Genomic DNA, 23,527 nt, shown 5'->3' with positions numbered 1-23,527 from the left:
GCCTCGAATACCATATTACTTCTTTCTTCACTTCTTTCTACATAGAAATCAGTTGACTTTTGCCATTGTTCATTAGTTCCTTTAAGAGTTTGCTCTAACTCAGTGATTCTGACTTGACAATTGTACAGAGTTTTTTCAAGATCTCTAATGCGTCTTCGCAGTAAAGCACTTTCCTCATTACTTTCTTTGAGATCATTAGGTTCTAGACGAACCTTTTCTTGAAATAATGACTCTTCAAGTTGCAAAATGTAAGCATTAAACTCTGCATTTTTGTTTCTAGACTGATCCAGATCTTCTTCAAGTTTTATTCGTGCTTCTTGCGTTCTTTGATTAAGCTTCTGGATTTGAACATTCTTGTTTCTGCATCTTTGCATCCAATTGCTAACCATTTCTTGCTCTACCTCAAGTTTGGTGTTGAAATTCTTTCTTTCCAACTCCCATTTTTCTTTTTCAATATTGAACTCTTCAATCTTTTGGCCTCTGACTTCAAGTTCGGCAATCAGCTGGTTCATTTAAGATTCAAATCCCTTGAACATGATATTTTTCTCATCTTCAAATTTATCAAAGATGTCATTCTTCATCTCTTCTAAATCTTTGGCTCGATCCCTTTCTCTTTGCATTTCATTCATGATCTCACGGTGTTCAGCTTTGTATTTTATAATTCGCTCTCTTCTGTCAACCTCAAAATCTTCCATTTTTTGCTTTCCTTTCTCAAGGCTTTTGAGTAGACTGTTATTCTTTCCTTTCAGATCTTCAACTCAACTTTTCTCGATGTTCAATTCTCTGGTCATCTGTATTATTGATTGGCTTGGTCCTGATGCTTTCCGGGATTTATATAACTCCTGGTAATTTTTCTTTAATGCTCTAAATACACCATCAACTTTTTCTTTGTTTTCTCTCAACATTGCACATTGTGATGAATGAAAGTCAATGTCAACACCCAACATAGCTTTATCTCGTCTCATTTGCTCTAATTCTTTCGACCAGCCTTCTCTTTCTGCTTCAAACTCAGCTCTCAGGATTTCAATCTCTGATGGAACCACCTTAATGCGATCTTCCATAGATATATCCTCATTTTGATCTGGTAGAGGAATATTTTCATTTTTCCTGACAGATCTCCATTCCTCATAATTAGGAGTTAGCATTTCTTTTGCTGCTTTAGCTCGGATACAAAAAGTTGTTTTCCAAGCTGTAAAGGCTTCCATGATATTTCTTTTATAATTTTTGCTGTGGAATGCGAACTCAGATGAATGTAATCCAGCGGTGACAGGTACAAATTGACGACCTTCATACTGTCTTATGACCAAAAGTGGTGCATATCCAATTCCTCCCCACAATCCGAGCAGCATTATCCAATTGTAATCACCACATTTGTAAAAGAATTCTCTTTGGATTTGCCACGGGGCTCGCCAAACAATGTCATTACTTTGCAGATTTCGAAAGGCATCCACATATCTTTCTTAATTTCTTTCAGCCATTCTTGCTCCAGAAATTCTTTTAATGGTGAGTAATCCGTATTAAAGCACCGGTATGAAACCTTTTCTGTCCTCCAGAAATGGCTACGGATCCAAACATATAACAATTGGGTACACCCTGAGAATCTTCCACCTCCTAGCTTTCTACAAGCATTTAACGATCTGAAAGTCTCTGCTAGAATTACAGAAGCAGGATTAATCTTTTTTGGTAGCTGCTCAAACAAATCTACTACTGCAGCTTCAATATATCCCAATACTTTTGGGAAGATGACCATACCATACATACCCAGAGCAAATAGATCGAATCGTACTTTAGTGTCTGGATGACTCTGAATAAGTTCTTTAATGTTAGTCCAAGCAATGCCTTCGCTTTTGCCTTTTTGTTTTGTACGGGATGCCACCCATTCTTCTCGTACTCCGGCAATCTTTGCTAATTTAACTCGAAAGGGTTGAGTTTTAATTGACTTTGAATAAATTCGATTCTCCAAAGCCCCTTCTATATGTAGCAAAGTGTGTACTCTTCAATAGTAGGGACCAAGTCCTCCTTATTGAGAGTGAAGCAATTGTACCCTGGATTCCAGAATTGAATTAGGGCTCGAAGTAAGTCATCATCAACTTCGACATAGAGCAAATATGAGATGTCTCCGTAAGTCTGATAAAACTGTAATTTTTTGTTTGAGTCCCAACTTTCCCAAATGCTTCGCAAATCTTGCATGTCATTTCTTTTTAGCGAAACTGGAGCATAACTGGCCAAGTCCGATACATAGTCATCTTGCAGACTGTCTCCTCCTTGTCTTTGTAAGTCCTCAGCCCACTGTCTTACTTCTGAGTTTAAAATTATTTGATTTGAACACTTTTTATCCATGGATGAAGGCTTTCCAATGAGACAATTAACACGAGGATCAATGCCTTTTATCCTGTATGATGCTATGTAAACAGAAGAAATAAAGAACACACAAAAAGAAATGAATTAGTTTACATAATAAAGAAATTTAATAATAATATCTACCTAAATATCTTTATTTAAACATGCTTTTTCATAATTTAAATAATTTAAATTTACATGTAATTTAATCAGTAATAAATAAATTAAAAAGAAAGTTAGAATTAATTTCTCCTGTGTGTACACCTATTTTGGACAAGATTTTGGCATGGCTTCAGATCGGAAGGATTTCTAGGGTTTATTATATGCAAGGTTTCAGATCTAAGAATAAAGGTACTCGAATTGTCCTTGTTAGTGCCCCCTTGGGTTGCTAACCCTCAATCCTAGTCCATCACAGACTAAAGTGGATCGAGTTCAATTCGAGGGGATACATTTATCTATGCCTGACACGGAGAATAAATTCTCACGAAGACATAGAACATGTGAACCCCGAAAGTTACTTGCTAGGTCTGACACGGAGAATAAATTCTCACGAAGACGTCGCTTTCACTCCCACTTAAAAGGGACAAACTCAATTATAGAGCTTTATGTTATGCAATGCAAGTGTTGTGTGTGAGGAGAAATGTTCAAACCTCTGACAGAAAAAATAAATAATGAAATAAAATACTTGTAAATAAAATGAAATATAAATAAAAAAATATAAATGCTATGAAAATAATAAGTATATAAAAAATTTGAAAAGAAAGAATTATAAATCAAATATATGAATTTTTAATTTATAATTAATATAGACAATTTATAATTGATTTTAAAAGTTTGACGGGTCCCCAGCGGAGTCGCCAAGCTGTCGTAACCGGTTTTCGTCCGGGCACGAAGTATTTATTTGGCGGGAAAAGTGATGTGAATAAATGGTTTTGAAAATAATTTGGGAGTCGCCATCGGCCTTTTGGGTCAAGTAGGTCGAATACCTAAAAAAAAATCTTTTAAAAGAATTTTTAAGAAAACATCAATTAAAATATAAACTGATCTGCGTTTTAACCAAAAATTCGTTCTTTTTAATAATAAAAAAGGATTCGTGGTCGGTTACGTTTAGGGAAGGATTAGCACCCCTACAAGGCCCAAAATTGGTACTTTTTAATTATAAATTGTCTCTATTATTAGAAATTTAAAAATTCAAAATATATTTAATTTATAATCCTATTATTTCAAAATTATAATTATGAGAAAAAAAAATAATTTATATATATTTATAAATAAAATATTTATTTAGTTAGAAATATCAGAAAAGGACTTCTAGGTGCCTTAAGACAACTCTTTTCTTCGATATTAATAAATATTAATATAATAATTTAAATAAAATTAAATTATAATTTTTTATAATATTTAATTTTAAAATACCAGAATAGGACATCCAGTTGTATTAAGACTTCCCTTTTCTTTGATATTGAAAAATAAATAAATAAATATTAAAATAATTTATATATAAAAAAATATAAATTATTATTTATTAAATATATATTTATATGACTATATAATAATAATAAAAATAATATTTAAATAAATAAACAAGTAAAATTAAAACAATAAAAATACAATTAGAACTATATATTTAAAAGAAGTAAAATAAATGAAAATATTTAAAATTAGTGACTAAATTATAATAAAATTAAAATTAAATACCTAATTCATAATTAATTATTTAAAATTATAGGGATTAAACATGTCATTTTCCTTATTTATTAATTTGGTGACTAAAATAAAATTATATAAAATTCGAATATCAGATTAAAAAAAAATTAAAAATATATACTCAGGATTAAAATATTATTTATTTAAATTAAAGGATTAAATCAGTAATTTATCTAAAATATTTATAATTACAGTTAAGGGCTAAAATATAAATAAATAAAATTTAGAGACCAAATTAAAAGGATTATAAATTTGATTTAGTGACTAAAATGTAAGGATTACAAGTTAGGATGACTGCGGACGGGATTTAACCCTTAGTTAATTACACAAATAGCCCTCCCCGAAACGACGTCGTTTGGGAAGGGCTATTTAAAGCCCGAAACCGGCTGGCCCGAAGGGCCAGCTCTCATTTCCTTTCTTCCCTCTCTCTCTCTTCTCTGAGAGAATTCAAAATTCTCTCGCTTCTCTCTAAAACAGAGAAGCGACCGGCCGGCAGCCGTTCACCGGCGTAGATCGGACCGTCCTAATGACGGTTCCGGTGTTCTTTTCTCCTAAATAGCTCCCGATCGGAGCAAATCTAAGAAAGTACCTTCGATTTTCGAAGGTTTTGGTGACGTTTGAAGAGGTCCGGCGGTCGTGGCTTCCTCGGTAAGCTTCTCTCCTTTCTTTTCTTTTGTTTTTGATTGCTGTGTTGTGGGTTTTTTTTCTGTTCTCCGTTCTTCCTCTCCTTTTCTTTTGTTGGCAGGGGCTCAGTGGCTTTTATAGCCACCACCGGTGATGGCTTCAGACCGGTCCAAAAGGGGTTCTTCGGTGAGTCACCGGACTTCCAGTGGTGACTCACCGTTTGGGGGAGACGTGTGCGGCTGGAGTGGCTCTTCTAGAAGCCTTCGACGAGACGTGGCAGCAGTGGAGATGGTGGGAGCAGCTGCGGCGGCCGCGTGGCCCTAGGGTATCATACCCTAGGGTTTGCATCTGGAGGAGTGTGGACCGTTGGATCTCTCAGATACAACGGTTGAGATTGAGGCGGCGGCTAGAGCTAGGGTTTAGAAACCCTAGTTGAAACCATAAATGTTTAGGGTTTCCTTTTGGGTTTGGGCCGGTTCTGGTTGGGCCTGGGATTTGGGCTTGTAACTATTATTTTTTTAATAATAATAATATATATATTATAATAATAATAATTATAATTATAATAATTATAATAATAATAATAATAAATAAAAATGGGTAAAAAGTTAGTATCTTCAAAATATGCATTTATTTTCGTGTTTTTAATTATTCCAAGGCAATGTCGTCTTGCGTCGTGGACTAATGAAATTACGTCCAATAAAATTGGATTTCAATTTATGTTAATTCGCGCAACAAGATGACATCATTTTAAATAAAGCATAGTGAATTAAATCATTTTTATTGTTTTGAAAAAAAATTCACTCATTTTCAAAATCCATCAAAATAAAAAAGATTGTAATTTAAATTTTAAATTTAATTATATAAAGTTCTACTACTTAGACAACGTATAATCGAGAGGTACCAATTTTGGAAGTTGTGGGGTGCTAATCATTCCCCTAATGTAATCGACTCCCGAATCTTTAAAAAAATGAATTTCGGTGACACACAGACCAATTTTTATCTTTAAAATGATTTTCCTTAAAATTATTTTAAAAGATATTTTTAAGTATTCGACCTACTTAACACAAAGATCAACGACGAATCCAAAATTTAAACTAAATACAAATTCACATTTTATAAAATAAATGATAACTATTATTTTTAAATTAATTTTTTTATTAAAAGTATGATATTGTAGTTGTAGACTACTCGTGATTATTTATATTTGGTTATTAATTCGCTTCATTAATTTTTATTGACATGTCTAATTAACATGTTATCATTTGATTTAATAGGATAAGACGCTATATTTTTTTTAGTAAAATTAGGAGTTTAAATTATGATATTATGAATAAAGTAAAATAGATCGAAAGAATCGTCTTCAAAATAAACTCTTTAATATCCAATATGAATTAATCGACCAATATTTGTTGTTATAAAAAGGTATAATGTTAAAAATACCTTAATGTTTGACTAAATAATCATTTTGGCCTATAATTTTTTGCGGAGCATTTTGGTCATAAATATTTCATTTAGAACAAAACAATCCTTAGCGTTTGATTAAATAGTCACTTTAATTTTCTTTTTCTTTTTAGATTATTTTAGTCCCAAGGATTCATTTTAGGGAAAAACCCTCTTTTAAAGGTAAAATAGTCACAATAGTTTGTTCACTAATGATATGCCTAATTGGACCAATTTTATTGATTTGGCTGAGTGGTTTGTGATTAGTTTTTGGCATGACAAGTTATGGTGCTTGATATACAAAATTGTTGAGCTCAAAGCCCATTTTGTAAGAAGAGCCCAGAAACATAAACCTCATCAATTTTTGAGCCCAATCCATTGTAGTCTCTCAAATTAGTAAATTACAGAAGCATCCCTCCTCCGCTTCTCATGTTTCCTAAGGTTAAGTATTAAGCTGGGAAAACCCTAGCTATTTTCTCTCTTCTCTGTACACTCCACTCTTTGAAAGCCCTCGCCGCCATATTTCTTCTGTCAAAATGCCGCCCAAGTTTGATCCCACCCAAGTCGTCGACGTCTTCGTCCGCGTTACAGGCGGCGAAGTCGGAGCAGCTAGTTCCCTCGCTCCTAAGATCGGTCCGCTCGGTCTCTCTCCCAAGAAGATCGGAGAAGATATCGCCAAAGAAACTGCCAAGGACTGGAAGGGACTCCGTGTAACCGTCAAGCTTACCGTACAGAACCGTCAGGCCAAAGTCACAGTGGTTCCGTCGGCGGCCGCGCTTGTAATCAAGGCGTTGAAGGAACCGGAGAGGGATAGGAAGAAGACCAAGAACATCAAACATAACGGGAACATCGCGCTCGATGACGTTATCGAGATTGCTAGGGTAATGAGGCCTAGGTCAATGGCTAAGGATTTGAGATGTACGGTGAAGGAGATTCTGGGCACCTGTGTTTCCGTTGGCTGTACGGTTGATGGGAAAGATCCTAAGGATTTGCAGCAGGAGATCTATGATGGTGATGTTGCTGTTCCTTTGGAGTGAGTAAACTTTATTACATTTTAAAATCATATCCTTGTTTTCCTTTTTTTTCTTAATTTTTTTTAATTGTAAGGTTTTGGATTTTTTAGGCTAATTTAGATGGTTATGATGAATGTTGAACTTGTTTGATTCTTTTGGATATTGCTTGTAAGACATGCAGTTTGAGTGTTTTGTTATTGCCATACGATTACATACTTTGTTAGTTGTAGCATTCAGGTCTAGTTGATCCAGCTCGACTTTACAATAAAAGTCAACAATCCGAACCTAAACTAAGCCGAACCCAAGGTGACTTGAACTTGAAACAACCCCTAATTCTGACCCAAATCTGAATTTATCTGAACAAATAACTGGAAATGACCCAGACTTGAAGTGATAAACCCCAAAATGATTTAATGACCCGACTTGAAAAACCTTTAAAACCCAAATATATCCAATCTAAGACCCACATGATTCCTCCAATTTACGGGTCTATTGTGTGCAGCAATCAGCCATTTTTTATGTGCACACCATCTGTTATATGTTTAGTAGGTTTTGGTTCATTGCTAGATGTTTGGTTTATGACAATGGTTATGGGAATGAGGCGGCCCACTTTATTTTTTCAGAAGCATATCAGTGGATTCCTTGATTCATGATTGCTATGAATATAGTTTGTTAGCATTTGGTTAAATACATGTGCGTGGAAGACTTTCTTTAGTATATTTTTTGTCATGTAATTTCCTCTTCTCTTTTACCATTACTTTGAAATGGAATATCTGGTGACTGTGCGAAACGCATTTGTTGCCTTAAAACTTTGGTGTAACTAGTAATACCTTACTATTATCTGTTATCAATTGTTCTTCACAATTGCATGTTCTTCATTGTGTCACATCTTTCTTTCGATACCCTATCTACACAATGTTTGACTTGTAAGGACATATCATGGTTACATTTTTTTTCCCGAGCGAATAGGTGTCATTTTGCTCTATGGACAGTTTTATGCATTAGAAACTGGTAAATATATAATCTTGGGATGCTAGGATTTGCTTCTTTTCGCTTAGTTTGCACCTAGAATATCTCCATTTCCTTTTTGTTTTGTTTTTCATGTGTTAGGGGTGAGGAGTTGGGATTAATTTCTCCATTACTTTTCATTTGGAAGGGAGAATTATACTTAATAGTAAATATGAAAAATGCATATGGAAAAGGGCTATGAAAATAAAAATTGAAGGTAATAGTTGAAGAAAACTCATTGAGTGGTCTCGGTGGTAAATGATAGTATTGTTTTCTTTAGAGGATTTGGGTCCAAATAGTTGTATTTGTAGAGTGTGTTTTATTAATAACTAAGGCATATTTTTAACGGATATTACCTTGTAATATCTTTAAAAAATTTAATTTATAATTATTTGATAATCAATAATGAATAGAATTTTACAAATTATATTTTAAAAAAATTACCCTTAAGGATAAGGTAAAGTTTTTACAAATGGCAAATTATGAGTGTTGATAATATTAACACTTAAAACTATAGCAACATATTCACAAATAATTAATATAATTTACCTAAGAAACACAAATATATTAGATTACATTCACATTATCAAATTTTTGACAGGTTTTGAATATCACATTACACACTTAAATGTAAGCCGCTGACCATTATAATCTGATAATTCTTGTTATTTTTATTGTTAGGAGAGGGTACAAAGTTAGGACTTGGAATGTCAATGCCATTTCATTATTAAGACCAATTATATTTTAACTTTAGACCAATTGATCAAACTAATGACTCAAGATCATATCTTTCTTGAAACAAAATAAAAACCTTAACCAACTAGGCTAAAACAAACTCTTTAAAACAAGTTTTACTTGTATATATTTATTGTATTATTTCTTGACTTTCTTCGTAGATCATATTTTCATTGTTGATGGTATCAGTTAATCTATAAATAATCATCATCATCTTAAGTATGATATCAACATACAGAGTTAATATATAACCATTGTATACAGTTACAAAAGTGACCTTAAACGTTTTCTCTTTCAATCTCCCCCACGAGCGCCAAGTGTATCCACATTATTTAAAAAAATAGTTAAATTTAATTTATCGTGTCATGGAAAAAATAAAAAATAAAAAAATTTGTGTACCCATTAATTTTAAGGAAAAAAATTTAAATTTTAAACTTATTTTTAAATTTTTAGATCCATCATATATATATTTTTTCTATCACTGTTGCTTCAAACTCAGAAGAATAACCCATGAACAATCATGACAATTATAATATTTTTTCATCAACAATATTTATAAATATAAATTCCAGTGTAAACGTTGCTTGAAATTTCCTACCCACCGCCCACCCGATGGGTCACTATTAACCCATAGATGGATAGAATTGAGTCGAATTTGATTTTGTAATGGGGCATGAGATGGAGACACGTGGTGTGTTTCCAGCCATAACTCAAATTCAAGAAGGCAACAAGATCAAAGTTCAACCACGAGAGACACCGAATGCAGTTTGATTAAGTTTGAATGATTAGAAATTATTTTATAAATGTACTACGATGATGAGAATTTTGATGATAACGTTTGGGAAGTATATATTTATATGTAAAATTGAGGTGGCATGTCGGTCCATTTATACAATAATGTCAGTATTATTGTTAGTCTAATTGGTTGGTATCCTTAAGTTGTTTATTTATTAATCTTATAATAGACAGAAATCATTAGCCTGATAGCTTAATATTTTTTAATTAATAATTATTATTAATTTTATTAAATAAACAATATAATAAAATTATAAAGCGAATGTACAAAAACTAGAATATATCAAACGTTTTAATCAGTTTTTTTTTTAAGAATTAGACAAACTAAACCACTTCAATATGTTAAATGGAGAGTTGTTATCATTAAAAGTTTCAGATTCAAGTGAATCGTATATTAGGGGTGTTAGAACGTTTATTATCAAATAGATCGAGAATCTTTCGAATAATTATTATCTTGTAATCACTCTAAGATTAATAAAAAAAAATCATAGTGCACAAATATCATTAGTGAACGATAAACATCACTAATACTAATAAAATATACATATAATAATAATGACAAATGAATTTTATCAAACTCAAGTAAAATATATAGATGATACTGTAAATATCCATGGATGGGAGAGAATCAATGTAAAGGTCTAAATCAAATAAAAACTAATAAAATATTAAATTAACATTACACAACTCCATTATTTGCATGAATTAAATTAATATTAGCAGTTAAAAACAAGTTAAAGAAGATGTAAAAATAATTGGCATATGCCATGTTTTCTCACGTATGTTTCTTCACTAAAATTTGGTATACATGCACATCTGTGGTTGTCTCTTATAAACATCAATGATTAGAGAAGAAGCACAAAACATCCACCACCACACATATATTTGGAGAAAAGTAAACAGGGTTTTAGGTACATACGCCCGTTTTGCCTCTTTAAGGAATCTGGCCTACTTATCTTCATAGTTTAAAACAAGATAATGTACTCTTATTTTATATTATCATATTTTCATGTAGTTTTGAAATCTACATAATTTATACATTAAAAAATTATTATTATTACTTTGGGGTATTTAGCAGGTGATTGTAGAATTTGTATTTCTAAACAAAATGTTTGATTGTGATGTAATAAAAGGCTGTTGCAATGATTCTTTTGGTGGAAAGGAACCAAAGTAAGTGAATTAAAGTGTCTTGTCTTTCTTACCTTTTTGCAACTTGTTGGTGTTGTTTTGCTTGTAAAATTATCAAGGCATCACTTGAATAAAATTATATAAAATGAAGGAATTTATTGAATAATTTTTAATAATAAAAAGAAATATTTTTTTAAAAGATTGGATTTAAAGAATTATATTATTAATGTATAAAGTAGAATTTTAAATATATATGATCCTGAGAATAAAATGGATTATAATCACACATTACTTGAATAAATATTTTTTTTAAAACTAGTGGTTGCATAGATAAGGGTGGGACCATGCAAACAAAGAAAATGGAGATGAAAGGTGAATTGGACGGCTGAGAATAAATGTTAAAATAATGTTATTACACATTATCAACTCCTTAATCATTCATCACTATTTCCCCCTTATATACCGCTTCTCTCACCTCTCTTCACCCACAGCTTAGATCTCTTCCTTTCTCCTTTTCAGTTTTAGCAAAAGGGAACACATGGCCAAGGATATCGAGACGACGGCGGAGCAAGGCGGAGGCGAGTTTTCTGCCAAGGACTACCACGATCCTCCGCCGGCACCACTGATCGACTTCGACGAGCTCACCAAATGGTCGTTTTATAGGGCTTGTATAGCCGAGTTCATTGCCACTCTTCTTTTCTTGTATGTCACGGTGTTGACCGTGATCGGCCACAAAGTCCAAACCGACCCGGCCAAGAACACCGTTGACCCGGACTGCGGTAGCGTCGGCATTCTCGGTATTGCTTGGGCTTTCGGTGGCATGATCTTCATCCTCGTTTACTGCACCGCCGGTATCTCAGGAGGACACATCAACCCGGCGGTGACGCTTGGACTTTTCTTGGGGCGTAAGGTATCACTGATCCGAGCCATCATGTACATGGTGGCTCAGTGCTTGGGTGCAATCTGCGGCTGTGGGTTGGTCAAGGCTTTCCAAAAGACTTACTACAACAGCTACGGCGGCGGTGCCAACGAACTCCAACCGGGCTTCAACAAGGGCACCGGCTTGGGCGCTGAAATCATCGGCACCTTCGTTCTCGTCTACACAGTCTTCTCGGCCACCGATCCCAAGAGGAGCGCCAGGGACTCCCATGTTCCTGTATGTACAAAATAATATTTGCTATATTAGTCCCTCTTGATTTTCTTTTTCTTTTTTTGGCTTTCCCACCTAATAAAGATTAAACCTTGAAGGTGTTGGCACCGCTCCCCATTGGATTCGCCGTGTTCATGGTTCACCTTGCCACAATCCCGATCACCGGAACCGGCATCAACCCTGCAAGGAGCTTTGGAGCTGCTGTGATTTACAACAAAGAAAAGGCTTGGGACGATCAAGTAAAATTTATTCACTTTTCCTCTATAAATTTCCATTTCAATTTGAAAACACGAAGAGTGTTCATTAATGGTTTAATTTTTGCAGTGGATGTTCTGGGTTGGACCCTTCATCGGAGCTGCCATTGCTGCCTTCTACCACCAATTCATCCTAAGAGCAGCAGCCATTAAAGCCCTCGGATCTTTCAGGAGCAATGCTTAATTTCACTTCCATTTTCATAGCTAATCACAGCAACAACAAATGTTCATCAATTATGGGGATGCAAAAATGAATGCAAATTAGTGCATGTTTGTGTGGGGGAGGTGAAGTGTAAATAAGAAAAAAATATTCTATGGATAAGGGTGTCTTTTTAATCCCTGTTTGTATTTTTATTTTTGTTGCTTTTTGATGTATTTTGTAATGATTGTCATCTTTGTTTTTAATCTTATCATCTCCACCCCCTCTCCCAAAACAAAAATGTTGTGTATTTCCTAAAATTATTGTAAGTATCAACCACTATCTTTTTAATTAATTGTCATCAATCCATTTGTATTTCATAAAAATGTTGCAAGTGTCAACTACTATATTTTTTAATGGTAAGGTATATAAATAGTACTTGATTGTAAGATATTGTTTTAATCTTGATTATTAAAAGTTATAAAATAATCTTTTAATTATAAAATTATAAAAAGTATTTTAACTATAAAATTACAAAATACGGACTATTTATATGTTTTATACTCGTTATTTTTATTAAAAAAATTGGTGATTGTTCGAGCTGGAGATTAACATGCTCATTAGGATATGATAAAATATGATTCCAAAGTTATTTAAGTTGTATTTTCTGAAATTGAATCCATGTTTACATTATGTCACAACTTAGTGAAATTGAATCCATGTTTACATTATGTCGTCAACAGTAACGAATTCAAAAATATTTTTCAAGGTGGAAACATGTATTAATAATGAAAAAATTTCGTAAGAGGTAGACACAAATAAGATTTTAGGGTGGGAACCTTTAGTAAAATGTACAACATAAAAAAATTCAGATTTTAGGGTGAACACAGATAAATTTTCAGGATGGACACTTTTTATAACCCTAAACCTAAAATAGAAGAAATTAGGTCGAATATAGAAAGTTTACATTGAAACTTATTCCTTACAAAATTCTTATTTGATTTAAATCATAAAAATTAGTTCTAAAGTTATGGAAACATGCCACTGGTTCAAACTTCAAAATCTTATTAAAAAGAATTATTCAAAGAAAACTCAACATAAATGATAAATATATGAAAAATCAAGCACGAATTTATAATTTCTAAAGTATCAAATTGCATAAATAATAATAATAATAATAATAATAATAATAATAATAATAATTTCAAAATAAAGCTACAAATATAAATTCGAATTATATTCCATACTCAAAAGAGAAACTATTGTAAGCAATTAAGTTTATTTAGTCTCTAAAGTGTAATAAGACAAACATATTCATAGTTTAAGTCATATTATTCATGGTCTGAATGAAATGTGAATGTAAATGCACTCGTACTCCTTTCATGCCATTTGAATCCGACTACAATTATACAATCTGAAGTGGGATTTGCTACAAAAGCAAAGGCTATTGAATTCGAAGTGACATTCATCCCGTCGAGTGAATGCACTAAACTTCTCCCATAAATCCTAATCCAGTATGATATGACAACATGATGTACATATCTAAATTCTAATCCGATCAAAATGTAAAAATCACATAATCAAATATTTCAAAGCATATATTTCTATTTCGAAAGTTCAACACAATTGAATGTTCTAAATGTACAACATATATTCTGATAGATCAATATGCATCATATGATATTTTTTCGAATTACATTTAATATAATTTTTTATAATTAGACATGCTTTCAATTAAATTTCCGATCAACCAAGCAAACAAGCAACCAATTAAAATAAATATAGCACTGAATAGAGACACACATCGATAAAATAACTTTAACGACGAACATAATATTTTCCAAGGTCAATTCGAACAGCGAGTCAGACCGAATCAGCTCCTACATCGAAAATAATAATAATTACTATTTTATCAAAGTAATAAAGCCAAAATAAATTTGCTATTTTTCCACTAACCCACGATCAATTCTCATAATTCGAGTCAATTCAAAATTAGCGTGCAACGACGGAGAGCGATAATTTCATTTTTGATTCGATGTTCTCTGCAAAATTCAACGCTTGTATTAAAATACCAAATCACTAATTCTTCCCACTACGTTACGATAATATAACGTAAAATAATTTTTGGTTCGAATCGAAGGTACCGAAAATAGGGGTTTGGTTCAAATGTGGGGGTTATCGAATCGAGTGGAACGGGACGGCCAACGACGAGAGCACATCGACAACAGTCTCTAAGGGCCGGCGACAGAGACCTAACGGGCCACCTAGTGAGGGCAGCCATGAGGGAGAAGCGGCAATAAGCTTTTCATGGTCTGCCAAGGTCGGCCAGTCAAGAAACTCGGCTGTAAAGGCCTTCTCCGGCGAGGGTGCGACCAACCGAGCACCTCAACAGTCGTGAATGGATGGGACGACGATTGTGCAACGACAAGGAAATTGATGTTGGTTCTGTTAAACTAGAGAGAGAACCAGTGTTGCTCTTTTCGAACTCACCTAGAAGGGCTCACGACGGAAAGAGGGTTCTTACTGATGACCTAACTTCAACGACCGACGGCGGGGAATGACGATGGTGGAGAGCAGCGACGATGTGAAGAAGAAATAAGGGAAAAGAATATAATGAAGCGATCGTTCGTGTTTTATTTGCTAGAGTTATGATTGAAATCAAATAAAAATTGTTCAAATATAGAGTTAATCCTTGAATTTTATAAGGTTTACGGAATGAGCTACAACCTTACAATTTTTTCAATTTGGTCACTATGTTCGATTTAGGGATTTATGAAGTTGAGTTTTCCCCAAATTTTAGGATTTTTAATTATAAAAAATTTCGGGTGTTATAATTCTTCCATCCTTAAATAATATTTAGACCTCAAAATTTACTAGAATGAAAATGAAACAAATAAAGAAAATACTCGCAATATTATCTGGTTTATCTTGATCCCCAATTCCCCATGTCTTTGAGTAAAATATACTAAATTTGGCTGCCACACCGTTGATCCAGCTGAACCTATACTCTAAGTTGGTATACCCTTACTAGTAGACTCAGAGCCAATAGGTCTATCTTATTCACTACATCCGATCGATGTCTAAACTGACATTGACTTTGGTCGATCGCTATTTGGGAGCTTTTTACGTGGTGGCATATTAGACTATCTACGGAAAGACAAAATCCTAAGATTAAAATTGGTACTTTGAGTTCCAAATAAAAATATTTATTTACCTTTTCAAAATAGGAAAAAGAAGAAGAAATAATTTTTATTTCAAAAATTTTTATTTTTACCCAAAAATATTTATATGCATGCAAAAGTCGTTTTAGATTAAAAATTTTGCGGTGAAGCTCCATATTCCGAGGATTGAATCGGACTTTGATACCACTAAATTAAAACCCCTAAACCTGATCTAGAAAAATTATATCGAATCCAAAGAGCATACATTGAAACTTATCCCTCACGAAATTTGTAATTGATTTAAAACTTAAAAAATAGTTTTAAAATTATGTAAATATTCCACTAGTTCAAACTTCAAATATCTTATAAAAGATAATTATCCGAATAAAACTCCATAAATGATAAATATTTGAAAAGTCATGCATGAACAATCCAAAACTAATTGTGATTTCTAAAGTACCAAATTACACAAATAATAATAATAATCCCAACATAAAGTTACAAATATAAACCCAAAATAATAAATCCGAATAACATTCCATACTCAAAATAATGTTTTTTCTTAAAATAAATTATGTAAACCTCCAAATATCAGATCACCTAAATATGGGTATCTGAAAGAGAAATTATTAGGGTGTAAGCTATTAAACTTAGCGTGTCTATAGAGTGGAATCAGAAAAACAAGTTCAAAACACAAATATGTTCACAGTTCGAGTCATATTATTCATGGTCTGAATGAAATGCAAATGTAAATGGACTCATACACCTTTCACACCATCCGAAGAGTAGGTTCCCCAAAACCACTTTAACTAGAATCACACCATTTGAAGTGGGGTCTATCACAAAGACAGAGACCACTAAATCTGAAGTGACATTCACTCTATCGAATGAATGAACTGAACTTCCTCTATGAATCCAAATCTAGTATGAAATGGAAACATGATGTACATATCTGAATCCGATCCGAATGTAAAAGTCACATAATCAAATATTCCAAAGCATATATTTCGATTCCGAAACTTCAGTACAATCAAATGTTCTGAATGCACAACATATATTTTGATTCTGACATATCAACATACATCACATGACATTTTTTTGAATTACATTTAACACAATTAATTTTCACAATCAAACATGTTTCAATTAAAATTCCAATCAACCAAGCAAACAAGCAACGAACCAAAATAAATATAGCATTGAATAGAGACACACATCGACAAAATAACTCTAACAACGAACGTAATATTTCCCACAGTCAGCTCAAACAGTGGGTCGTACCGAATCAGCTCCTACACCAAAAATAATAATAATTAATATTCTATCGAGGTAATAAAGTCAAACTAAATTTACTATTTTCACTAACCCACAGTCAATTATCTTAATTCGAGTTAATTCAAAATTAGTGGATTTTTAATTGGGATTTCAAAAATCCCTAAAATTAACGGTAATTTGGTCATTGTGTTTGATTCAGGGATTTTGGATTTTCCCCCAAATTTTAAGGATTTTTAATTGGGGAAAATTTCGAGGTGTTACAACTTTTATAAAATAAACAACTAACATAAAGAATTTGGATTTTAGAGTGGGCATGTGCACACCCTAGGTTCAACATACATCTATCGGTGGTCGTCGAGCTAGTTCTTGAAATATTATGATATCGAGTCAGTGCTCAAAAGCAACGACAACGTCAGTAGACACCATTAAAATATAGTTTTATCATATCCAAGTAAGCAAGTTAACATCCAACTCAGACGAATGTCAATTTTTAAGGTAAAAAACGAGTTCATAACATATGAATAGTTGAGTGACCATTTTGTAACTTTTAATAGTCACGAGATTCAATTAAGTAACGTCTTATAGTTAGAAAATCACTTTTTTAACTTTTAATAGTTGGAGGACTCAACAAAGTAGTGTCCTATAGTCAGAGGATCATTTGTGTACTTTACACCTTTTTTTAATCAGTTGTCATCGATCCGTTTGTATTGACTTGCAAATCAAGCTAATCATGCTATAAAATATAGCTTAGCCATCTGGTTTTCAAATTCAAATGACTTAACCTTCCTTAAGCTTGATCAATTATGAGTTACTTGGTATTTTTATATTATTTATTTTATGATTAATATTTAAAATTAGTAACATGTGTAATTATATAAATTTGATTCACTGTTATATCAACATTTTATTAATAGTTAATAGTCAATGAATTAATTTATACCATTTAAATAGTTAAGTGATCTAATTGATAAATTATAACTTTGAGAATGGCATCTTTAAAGAGATTTTGGCTTTTGTGGGAGTGGGTCTTGGAAATTAGATCATGTATTTGATTCTTTAACTATTAAATTGCTAATGACCCAAAAAACAAAGTGTTGGGTCATATAAGATTAGGGTTAGCGAATTGATATACATTATCTTCTCCCTAACTTATGTATCCCTTTGGTCATTTCCAAGGGCAAAGTAGGTGAGTGTTAAGCTCTTTGATGGTGAACAAAGTGGCTATAAATTACAAAGAATTATATGAGACTTGGCCATTGAAAGTGAAATATTATTTGATGTCACTATTATATATTAGACCTAGGGATGAGCGTTCGATCGAGTCGAGTCAAAAAAATTTAGAGTTATTCGAGATGACGAATCTTTTTTTACAACTCAAAATTGACTTGAAATTTTTTTCGAGTCGAGCCGAATCAAATTTTCGAGTTTCTGTTTAAATTTAATTATAAATATTAAATTGTTTGCAATTTAAATGGGGTTTTTTTTACAATCATATACAATACATATATATAACAATCAATTATTGTGTAATTTTTTTATATAAAAAATACAATACATATATATATATATTTCTTTCATATGTGATATACATATATCATACAGAATTGAGAGACTCAACTCAAATTTTAAAATTCATCCACTAATTACTAAAAATTTCTAGTTATTCGAGTTGTATTTTACAACTTGAAACTTTTTTGAGTCTAGTTTATGAAATTACAACTCGAAGTCATTTCGAGTCGATTTTTTTCAAATCGACTCTAATAAAAAAATGAATTTTTTAAGTCGAATCGAGTTTTACTCAATCTTAATTATACCATCCTTTGCTATAAACTGAATTGGTATTTGATTACCAATTTAACCAGGGGGTTTTCAATAATGGATAGAAATTTAATAAATAAACAATATCCTATACAAAAAATAAAGCACAAAATATAAAAAATCATTCATTTAATAAAAAAAAAATTATTATTTTTATTATTTTGAAATAATACATATTTGTGTGAGAGATAATTGTAGGACTTGAAATTTGTTAGGTAACCTACATCTATTCATGAAATGTAATCAGAAATGAACAAGCCAACTACCAAATACAAAACAATTCCTTCTTAACCTTGTTTATTAACATCACTTCACAAAATAGTATACAGATCTTATTGTGTTTTTAATTAGTATTTTAAACTTTTTAACATATTCTAATCATTGCATTATTTACTAATCCATAATATATATTATTATAACAATTAATGTGACGGGTAATTTCAAACCAATCGCAAAATTTAGGATTTATAGTTTTTTCATTTTCAACTTAGTAAATTATAATTTTACCCTTACTGATGCATGAACTTCACTCAATTATGTATTTACATTTTATTTTAATAGTTACTAACGTCCTTAAAAAATAACTTATTACTTTTAAAATTTTATTTTAATTATTTAAAAATAATTAAATTTATGATTTATATATTAAAATATTATTAATGAGTTATATAAATATATTTTTGTTATAATTATATTTTTATTTTTTTATAGTTTAAATTGATATAATTTATATGTAATAATATTTTTCTTGAATTTGTTATAGTTTAAATGGATATATTTCATATATGTGTAAATATAATTTAAAATATTTTTAATTTACAACATAATGTCTGTAATGAATATTTTATCTTTTTAAATTTATTTTTTAACATCAATCCTAAATAATTAAATTTTAAACTATACTTTTGTATAACACTTTTAAAAGTTCTTTTCTAAAAATAATTTTAAAAGTTATTTTTCAAAAGTTATAGTAAACTAACCTTAAAGAGGATAACATTTACTAAAACCCTTGATTGTGATCGATGGATTCTAAATATATTAGTTCTAAGATGGGTAGATTAACATTTTCCAAGTAAAAATGAATAAGCATGAAGATGGGACTAAAGAGGTCCGAAACAGATACAAAGTACTTTTGAGTTTCGGCTCTTTAACTAAACCAACCCAATTATCTTATTTTGAGGTAACTATAGACCTTGGCCCGAGAGGAATTAGCTCTTTGGACCTCAAAATCTGTCCCTTCTTTCTTGTGATAAAAAAGAAAGTTTCATTCATTATTATCTTTAGAGATGTCAAAAACATTTTTTAGAAAAAAAGTAAATATTATTTTTAAAAAACGATTATGACTTTTATTTAAAAATTGATGATTTGAAATTGATTTGAATAAAATGGAAAATGAGTCGTCATCGACCTTTGGGTTATGTAACTTGAATACCTAAAAACGTATTTTAAAAATAATTTTAAGAAAAATTGTTTTTAAGACACAAAAGCTAGTATGCATTTATAAAAATTAGATTAAAACGGGTTCGGGAGTAGGTTATTCGTGGGGAAGGATAAGCACCCCCACAGTGCCCAAAATTGGTACTGTGCCGCTTACACTTTGTCGTAGTGGTGGAAATTAGGAATTGAATATAAAATTAAAATATGATCAATTTATTGAACTTTGATTAATTTGCTTCAAATTATTTAAAAGAAAATCATTTTACACGATAAGAAATCTTGAAATTCGCTATCCTCCTTCGGGAAAGCTATTTCAACTATTTCTCATTAGTAAAAGAATATTCCCTCATTGATTTGAAAACATGAATCAAATATAAATTAAAATCGATGTTTTACATTTGCATAAGATAAAACAAATTGTTATTTAAAATAGTTCACATTGCAACATATGAATAAATTAATTAGTAAAATATACTTGACTTATTTCAAGTTCCTATGCAGTTAAAATGTCGTACTGGATCGCACCACTTCGACCAAGTGGTACTTTCTACGCTCATTTTACGCATACGTGTCCTTGAAAATAAAAATCAAATATTTCATCCATGGATAAAATGCAATGGAAATAAATGTAATTTAAAAATACAAAATAAAACGTTTACATTAAATGGAACTAAAAACATTATTTACATAATACATATAACCACATAATATGTAAAATACATTTAAACATAAATGAATAAAATAAAAATAAGTAAACATTACAAACCAAAATGAAATCACTAAAATACAAGTATTTACAGGACTAAAATAAAATTAACAGGAATTTAAAGGGTTGAATAGTAAATACATAAAGTTAAAGGACCAAAATGGCAAAAATAAAAACTTAAAGGGATAAAATAGTAAAAATCAAAACTTAAGGGTCTAAATAGCAAAAACAGAAACTTAAAGGACAAAATAACAAATATAGAAACTTAAAGGACTAAAATAGCAAAAATAGAAATTTAAGGGATTAAAAAAGAAAAAAACAACAATTTAAAATACTAAACTGGCATTAACAGAAACTGGAAGGACTTAATAAACAAATATGAACAAATCAGAGCCCAATAATCAATTTAAAATAAACACAGGGACCAGGAATAAAAATAAACCATAAATATCATTAAGGACTAAAATAACATAAATAAAAAACATGGAGGATTAAATAATAATTAAACATATACATTCATACCAAATCAGTGACCAAAACAAAAGATGCACAAATCTGAGGACCAAAATCGAATATCAGCCAAAATACACAACATCTAACATTAGTGACTAAAATGAAACATTTATAAATACCATATCCAAAATAAAAAACTAATGAAAATGTAATAATTAATTAAATAAGGACTGAAATGAACTAATAAAGAAAGTAGACTGCTTAAGTACAAATAAAATAAAGCATAATGACCCAGGCCTAAATACGAACATTTCAGCATTTAAATATAAATATGGATGAAATTAAAACTTAAAGGAAACAGAAGATCGAATTAAAAATGAAATAACATTACATTGATGGCTAAAATGGAAACATTACAAAGGAGGATGGACTCAAAGAAGAATTTACCCACATGGTAAAATGCTCTCCTAGTCCCTCTATAAACGACGTCGTTTAGTGACACATATATATGACCAAAGTCGGTCCAAGCCGAACCCTCAACCTTCATTTGCTTTGCTTCTTCATTTGAAAGAGAGAGAGACAGAGAAAAAATCTCTCAAGGCTTCAACCGAAGTCCAGATTCTGGTAGAGCTCTATCGTGTCGGTTGCCACTGATCGGCGGCCGCCGCAGCTCATCGACGTCAGAGGGAGAGAAAAAGGTACGATTAAGAACACCCTTTGTCCCTGAGCATGGATCAAGGTGACCTCGGTTTTCAACGGCGTTCGACCGAGGTAAGCTCTCTCCTCTCTCTCTTATTCTTCTTTCTTTTTTCTTTTGGTTGTGGCTCGAATCTCGTATTTTTCTCAGATTTCTTCTCTCATTCCTCTCTTGTTTTTTCTCTGTTTCGTTCGAATGTTTTACACTTTTTCTCTATATTTTTCTCTCTACCCTTCACTGAATGCTTGATATCTTCTCTATCTTCCTTTTTTATGTTGCTTTATTGATTGATTGTTGATGGAAATGAGTGATAGATATACAACCCCCTATTCTCCTCGGGATATCCCATTTGATTTGTTTTTATATTTTAATGGGTTGCTTTGACATTGATATGATTTATGTAAATGTGGTTGTGACTTTAGGCGAAGATAGCAGAGTGACAGTGGCGGCGAGGAGCTCCGGTGGCAGTTCACGCGGCTGGGAAGTCCAAGGGCTGGCGCATACATCACACGTGCGCCATCGAACGGTCTAGATTCCTCGGCGGTGGCGGCTGGATGACATCTAGGGTTTCATCTTCTCATCCGAGCCATTAGATCAAAGACATATCCAACAGCTGTGATCATGGCGGCTGAGGCTGAAGTTAGGGTTCATAAACCCTAGTTGATCGATAATGGGTCGGGTCAGATCAGGGACACGAGTCTGACACTGGGTCGGATCCCATTGGGTTTGGGTTGAGTTGTAACAGGGATTGGGTTTGGCCTCCTAGTAGGCTTGTAATTTGGGCTGGGATGAGGGCCTGGGATTGGGTAGGTTGTTGGGTCAGCCTGCAAAATATGTTTAATAATAATAATAATAATTATAATAATAATAAATTAATAATAATATATAATTAATATTCTTTTCGAGACCCGGATAAAAACGGATGTCTACAAGATACTTGAGCAAGTTATGTGTTTTTTTTATGAATGATGATGAAGCTTTTATTGAATAATCCTACGGGAAAAGATAAAAACATAACATCCGAATTCTCATGGGCTAAACATGTGGAGTGGAGCCTTGAAAAGAAAATCCATGGATTCAGAAAACATGATTGTTGTGGAAATGTCGAATGGACAGCAACAAACCAAACATGACAATCATAGAAAGCATGACAACTTGCATGCTTTAAATGTTGCACGTCGGGAAGATGACTGCATTCATTCATTTCAGATTAAACATTTAATATGTGTATTATTCGTATTTTATCAGCGTGTTTAAATAATGCTATCATATTTCCCTATTAAATTCAAAATGATCAAACTACTCCTCCCACGCTATTAGTGAAGGTGGCATAAGTAATTACTATCACCGTCATCATATATGTGTTTTTTGCTAATCCTTGAAGCTCTCCAACAATGCCTTTTTAATGAGTATATGAAGAGAGAATCATTCAGAAGATTGTTTGATGTGTATGATTTTCTTCTCATTCGAAAGGCGATTTAGTGGATGAGAAATTATAACGATGTGAGAGAAACTTGGCTTTGAGAGTAAGCACGCTGATAGGTTAATAGAGATTAAAATGAGCAAATTATGGCAAGCAACAACCACTTTCAAAGCCCTTATAAAAGCCATTGTTACCCAAACCTTTCTAACTCCACCAAAGAG

The 23,527-nt window shown here is 31.9% G+C and overlaps 2 protein-coding genes across 2 annotated transcripts; both read left to right on the top strand.

Moving 5' to 3' along the window:
- Window positions 1-6,583: 6,583 nt before the first annotated feature.
- Window positions 6,584-7,162, top strand: LOC120159991 (60S ribosomal protein L12-like). Its single transcript, XM_039170463.1, has one exon. The coding sequence runs from the start codon at window positions 6,651-6,653 to the stop codon at window positions 7,149-7,151; it is 501 nt and encodes a 166-aa protein (XP_039026394.1). The 5' UTR covers window positions 6,584-6,650; the 3' UTR covers window positions 7,152-7,162.
- A 4,108-nt stretch (window positions 7,163-11,270) lies between these two features.
- On the top strand, window positions 11,271-12,691 carry LOC120160008 (probable aquaporin PIP2-2). The gene is made up of 3 exons (XM_039170479.1): window positions 11,271-11,949; window positions 12,042-12,182; window positions 12,268-12,691. Exons 1-3 carry the CDS (start codon window positions 11,332-11,334, stop codon window positions 12,379-12,381), a joined length of 873 nt encoding a protein of 290 aa, XP_039026410.1. The 5' UTR covers window positions 11,271-11,331; the 3' UTR covers window positions 12,382-12,691.
- The last annotated feature ends 10,836 nt before the right edge of the window (window positions 12,692-23,527 follow it).

Source organism: Hibiscus syriacus, unplaced genomic scaffold (genome assembly GCF_006381635.1).
Source record: "Hibiscus syriacus cultivar Baekdansim isolate YM2019G1 unplaced genomic scaffold, ASM638163v2 tig00111388_pilon, whole genome shotgun sequence".
NCBI classification, from domain to species: Eukaryota; Viridiplantae; Streptophyta; class Magnoliopsida; order Malvales; family Malvaceae; genus Hibiscus; species Hibiscus syriacus.
Note: the sequence above shows the minus strand (reverse complement) of the source record. Positions and strands in the feature narration are given on the sequence as shown.